This window comes from Mustela erminea, chromosome 1 (assembly GCF_009829155.1).
Source record: "Mustela erminea isolate mMusErm1 chromosome 1, mMusErm1.Pri, whole genome shotgun sequence".
Classification (NCBI taxonomy): domain Eukaryota; kingdom Metazoa; phylum Chordata; class Mammalia; order Carnivora; family Mustelidae; genus Mustela; species Mustela erminea.
The window spans coordinates 89,943,818-89,949,817 of NC_045614.1; the positions used below are offsets into that span (position 1 = coordinate 89,943,818).

At 39.5% G+C, this 6,000-nt stretch overlaps 1 protein-coding gene across 1 annotated transcript in view; it reads right to left on the minus strand.

Moving 5' to 3' along the window:
* The window catches only part of CPNE4 (copine 4), a 468,028-nt gene extending 466,515 nt beyond the window's left edge, over positions 1 to 1,513 (minus strand). The window contains exon 1 of the mRNA XM_032333091.1: positions 1,307 to 1,513. Coding sequence (XP_032188982.1) covers positions 1,307 to 1,362 — 56 coding nt within the window. The 5' untranslated portion in view covers positions 1,363 to 1,513. The remainder of the gene's footprint in view (positions 1 to 1,306) is intronic.
* Positions 1,514 to 6,000: the final 4,487 nt, after the last annotated feature.

Sequence of the window (6,000 nt, forward strand, 5' to 3'; positions counted from 1 at the left end):
TATGAAAATATTAAGTCAGAAAGAATTTCAGGTTTAATTAAGAAGTAGTCTTGGTGGGGCACGTGAGTGGCTCCGTGGACTAAGCCTCTGCCTTCGCTCAGATCATGATCTCAGGGTCCTGGGATCCAGCCTCGCATCAGGCTCTCTGCTCAGCAGAGAGCCTGCTTCCCCCTTTCTCTCTCTCTGCCCACTTGTGATCTCTGTCTGTCAAGTAAATAAATAAAATCTTTAAAAAAAAAAAAAAAGAAGTAGCAGCCTCGGTAATGAACTTGAATTAAAGTTTGAGCTGGATTGTACTTGCAAAGATGAAAGGGAATAAAAGGAAAGTGATTTCTTTGCCTGTTGATTTTGTTCCCTTAAATTTAAGTCCTGTGAAGCAAAGATCTGTTTTGTTGTCTTGTTTGTGATTGTGACCCCAATGCTGAGTTCGACATCTGTCCTTAGCAGTCAATAAACATTAGTTAAATTAGATTTTTAAAACTACCTTAGAGATCATTTAACACAAACCTCTTATTTTTGAGGCATGCTGAGCATGTACTATTTCCAGGCAATCTGTTAGGCACTCTGTTGACTATCCCATCTAATTTTCTCAACAATCTGCCCAGGTAGGTTTCATGATTTCTACAACAAACCTGGGGTTTGAGTGGTCAGAAAGCCCAGACTGGGGAACACAACTAGTTAATGAGAGTATTAATGGAAGTATTAATGGAAGGGAGTATCAATGGAGTATTAAAGGAAGTATTATAATTAATGTTTAATATAATTAATATAATTATTAATGGAAGTATTAATGGAAGCAGGCTCTGAAGGGACAAGGCAGATTGGCTGAACACATGAACCATGGAAAAGAATGAAGAATACAGTCAGAACCCATAGGGAAGAACCCAGTACAATCTTCTCTGGCCCCCATGTTAAAAGCACAGACACACAAACTAAATGCAATGCCACAACTTATGACAAATATGGTTTCCCCTGCCAGCCGGCTTCAGCTCCCTAATTAGAAACAGTTGCCTGCAAGTCAGTGTGCAGAACACACATGCAGTTTTTTCCAGAAACTTGGAATTGTTTTTTTTTTTTTTTTTCAAGGCATGACACTGAAGGTAAATTCAAAGAGGCTCTTCTCAGGGCACATAAAGGAGAATTTACTCCCACCTCTCATATGAAATCAACAGCTTATCTCTGTAAATGAAGATCTATAACCCACTAATGAACTATGGTTGCAGTTACTGCCCCCACAGCAAGTTGCTTACCAGCCAGAGTCCCTTCAACAATTGTGACATGACATCCCGTTATCTGTATCACTCACCTCCTTCCAATTCTCCTTTTCGTGGATTCTGAGCTGCTGGGTTCTACAGCCATCATCAAAATTGTCTAAATCCAAGCCACAAAGTCACGGTGCCACTGGTGTTCCCAAGACGCAAAGGAGGCTCCGGCTCTGAGTAGATCCCCTCGCCGGGTCTTTGTTGGTTAACATAAGGGGAGACATCCGCTCACTGTCCTGTGCCAATATGAAAGGCACCCCACCCATCAGTGTGACAAGGGAAATGCTGGAATGGAGCCAGGGAACAAAAGGGAAGAAATGCGAATTCTTACCAATGCAGTTGATACCATTTTTTAAGGGAAGCAGATGATGAAGGGGAAAAACAGGCAGAGTCAATGCCCTGCATTAAAAACCCTGGATCCTTCCTTGAGTGAGTCAGGGTGAGCATTTTGTTTTGAAATTGAATTTGTTTTCTTTTTTCCTTTTAAGCTGTAGGATGGTTACATACTCAACGAGTCAAAGGGATGGCTGTAAATAACAGGATTTATTTTTGAAGCCTTGATTCAAATAAAAACCTTGCATTTCCCCCCAGGGTTATTTATAGCTCAAAAAAAATGTGTTCTTTTTTTTCTTTTTCATGTGATTTTGAGAACTGACTGATAGGTCTTCCTCTGCGTTTCTGTAAATGCCTGAGAAATGTTGTATTACTGGAAAGCAGAAAGGAAAGCTCTAAGAAAGACTTTCCAGGATGGTAGGAGTCAGGAGAGGAGTGATACACTTGTTCCAAGCTGGCACAGGGATCAGACCTTCTCCTGTGCTGCTTCTAGATGGCATCCTGTTTGACCTCTGGGGCCTCACCCATCAGTAACAAGCTATGCTATGAAGGGGTGCCTTATACTTTTGTCTACCAATAGATGGCATCAAAATCCCTCTAGCTTTTCTTCATTACATTAAAAAAAAGAGAGAGAGAGAGAGAGAGAGGCAGAGAGCATTTTCTGAGAGTTTGCATGATACCACAGGTGATGTTTGAAAGGATGCTAAATCAGCTCTTATTTCAGAGCAGGTTATCCCATTTGTCTTTTTTTTTTTTTTAAGATTTTATTTATTTGACAGATCACAAGTAGGCAGAGAGGCAGGCAGAGAGAGAGATGGGGAAGCAGGCTCCCTGCTGAGCAGAGAGCCCAGCACGGGGCTCGGCTTGATCCCAGGACCTTGGGATCATGACCTGAGCCGAAGGCAGAGGCTTAACCCACTGAGCCACCCAGGTGCCCCTATCCTATTTGTCTCTTAATTAAGAATCTCAGTCATCCCACTAAGCCTCAGTCTCCTCATGATGAAAAGAAGGCATTTGACCCAAACTCTAGCTCTGGGATTCTGCTTTTTAGCTACATAATGTCTGCCTACCCACACCATTCCTCACATTTGTGATAAACCCATTAGGACTCCATTCTTCTGGTTTAATGAGTGTTAGTATGTATCTATCACTCTGTTGCAGAGACTGCTATCTGCCTAGACTATAATCATCTTTTTTTAATTTTATTTATTTATTTGAAAGACAGAGATCACAAGTAGGCAGAGAGGCAGGCAGAGAGAGAGGAGGAAGCAGGCTCCCTGCTGAGCAGAGAGCCCGATGCAGGGCTCAATACCAGAACCCTGAGATCATGACCTGAGCTGAAGGCAGAGGCTTAACCCACTGAACCACCCAGGTGCCCCAGACTGTAATCATTTTTGTTTGTTTTTTTTTTCCCTATGAAGAAAAGCACAATGTCACAGGCCAGGGAAATGTGCTCAGCCCCAAACTGTCATTACTCAGCCTTTCTTGCAGATAAGATCGCCATGTGACAAAGGTGCAGCCCTGCACTAATGTGGTAGCCACCAGACACATGTAACTAAACTTAAATTTATTAAAATTCACTCAAATAAAATAAAACTATAAAAATTCATTTCCTCAGTCATCCTAGTCACATGTTTAAAATTTTTTACTTTTGGCTTGAAAAACAAATTTATTTTCTCAGTTCTGTGGGATGGCTGTCTCCAACTGAGGTCCAGCAGGGTCAATTTCTTTCTTTGTCTTTTTTTTTTCTTTTTTTCTTTTTTTCATTTAAGTAGAGTTGACACACAATGTTACATTAGTTTCAGGTGTACAGCATAGCAATTCAACATTTCTATACACTATGCTATGCCCATCACAAGTGTACTGACCACCTGTCACTATATGTTATCATAATATTACTGATTATATTCCCTATGCTGTGCCTTTTATTGCCATGATGTATTCACTCAATAATTAGAAACCTGTATCTACATCTCCTCTTCACCCCTTATCCCCATGCCCATACCCCCCTTTCCTCTGGTAAGCATCAGTTTCTTCTGTGTATGTATACATCTGAATCTGCTTTATTGTTTACTTGTTTTGTTTTTTAGATTCATATGAGTGAAATCCTATGATATTTTTCTGTTTGACTTATTTCATTTAGCATAGTACCCTCTAGGTCCATTCGTCACCAGATCTCATCCTTTTTTATGGCTGTGTAATATCTCTCTGTGTGTAACATCCTCCTTATCCGTCCTTATTGATGGACATGTACGCTGCTTCCATATCTTGGCTATTATAAACAATGCTGCAGTGAACATAAGGGTACATATATCTTTTCAAATTAATGCTTTTGTTTTGTTTAGGTAAATACCCAGTAATAGAATCATTGGACCATATGATATTTCTATTTTTTATCTTTCAAGGATGCTTCACACTGTTTTCCACAGTAGCTGCCCCAATTTACATTCCTCCCACTAGTGCATGAGAATCTCTTTTCCTCCATATTCTTGCCAACACTCATTATTTCTTGTCTTTTTCATTTTAGCCATTCTGGCACGTGTAAAGTAATATCTTACCATGGTTTTGATTTACATTTCCCTGATGATTAGTGACGTTGATCATCTTTTCATGTGTCTATTGGCCATCTATATGTCTTCAAAAAAATGTCTATTTGTGTCCTTTCCCCACTTTTTAATCAGATTGGTTTTTTGTAGGGTTTTTTTATTGAGTTATATAAGTTACTTATATATTTTGGATATCTCATTTGCAAATATCTTCTCCCATTGCCTTTTTTCTTTAAAAAAAAATTTTTTTTCCTCAGAGAGAGAGTGTGTGCAAACGAGAGTTAGAGAGAGAATCTTAAGCAGGCACCATGCCCAGAGCAGAGCCCAGGGTAGTGCTGGATCTCACAACCCTGAGATCATAAACTGAATAGAAATCAAAGTCAGATGCTTAACCAATTGAGCCACTGAGGCACCCTTTGTAGGTTCTCTTTGTAGGTTTTGTTGATGGCTCCCTTCACTGTCATACCAGCCACATTTTAAATGCTAATAGTCACAAATGGCTAACCATCTCAGATCAGATATAGAACATTTCCATCATCACAGAAATTTTTGCTATGCAACACCAGTCTAGCTACTGAGATGGCAGTGGAAGTTATAGGACAGTTTCTATGACAGTCTTAAAAGGGAAGAACATACTGACTCAGTTGACATGTACCTTTATTTTCTTACCTGCTTACCCCACCCTTCTTTTTGCCTGAAGGTGACAGTAGGTCAGCCATCATGTGACTATGAAGCAGCAATATTTGCCAAGGAAGCCTAAGCAGAAAGATAAAAGAACCCTGGGTCTTTGGGGACATGAAGTCGACACATTATCACCAATTTTATTATAAGAAAAATAAAACTACCAATTGGTACGAGCCACTGTTTTCAGCTTTTTGTAACAGCCAAGTATTATTTCTAACTGATATGCCCTCGGAAACTCACCTGAACAATTTTCTATTAGTGACGGGATAAACAGTTTTCTTTCCATTTTCCTTTACTTTGGACAGAGTACAGGACAAGATCTTGGCTGAAAGAAACAAAAAATGTATGTACCCACAATGAGATAATTATTAATCATTCATTTCAATATGCCAAGTGGGCCAAAAGAGAGGAAATGGGACATTAATGGTACCCAAAATAATTATCCCATATTTTATAGTTTGGCTGAAGAACAGCTTTGCTCTTCATTTTCCTGAAGAAGAGGTTGATAAATGTCTATAGGAAAAGAAAATAATATGTGAACCTGTTCTATGTGTCAGCAACTTGGCTTAATGATTTAACATTATCATATTTAAGTCTCAAGACAACTTAACAAGGTGCACATCACATCTTTTTTGTTTTGTCTTGTTTGGTAATGCTGAGACTGAGTCCCTTGTCAAAATCTGCATAGCTAGTTAGTTAGAGAGAGGAGTTTCAAGTCCAGGCTACTTGGCTCTGGCCACAACTGCATAATGAAATTCTCCTAGTGAGTGTCATCAGATTCTGGTCCATACATGCTTATGTCAAGGCTCTCATTCCATTCTCTGTATCACTTTTCTCATGGTTTTGATTTTTTTTCCACCACAGAAAAGACTAATAGTATTTATATTCATAACCTATAGAAATTGACTAGGCAGGTATAGAGCAAAAAGCTAAGGAAACAACACAAATGTTCCAAGTCAAAAGCAGGCATGGCCTGGTCAAGGAACCTGAGATAACTGAGTAATCTGCTACATCTGGGGCAAAAAGCGGGACAAAAGAGCAAAGACTGAAGCAAACAAGCAAGTTGGGCCTATACAAAGGGCCATGCAAGACTTACTTATAGAGATTTGATTTTATTCCATGAGTCATTTACTCCCAAACCTTGAATTTCCAACATTTTCCTTAATCCACAGTGA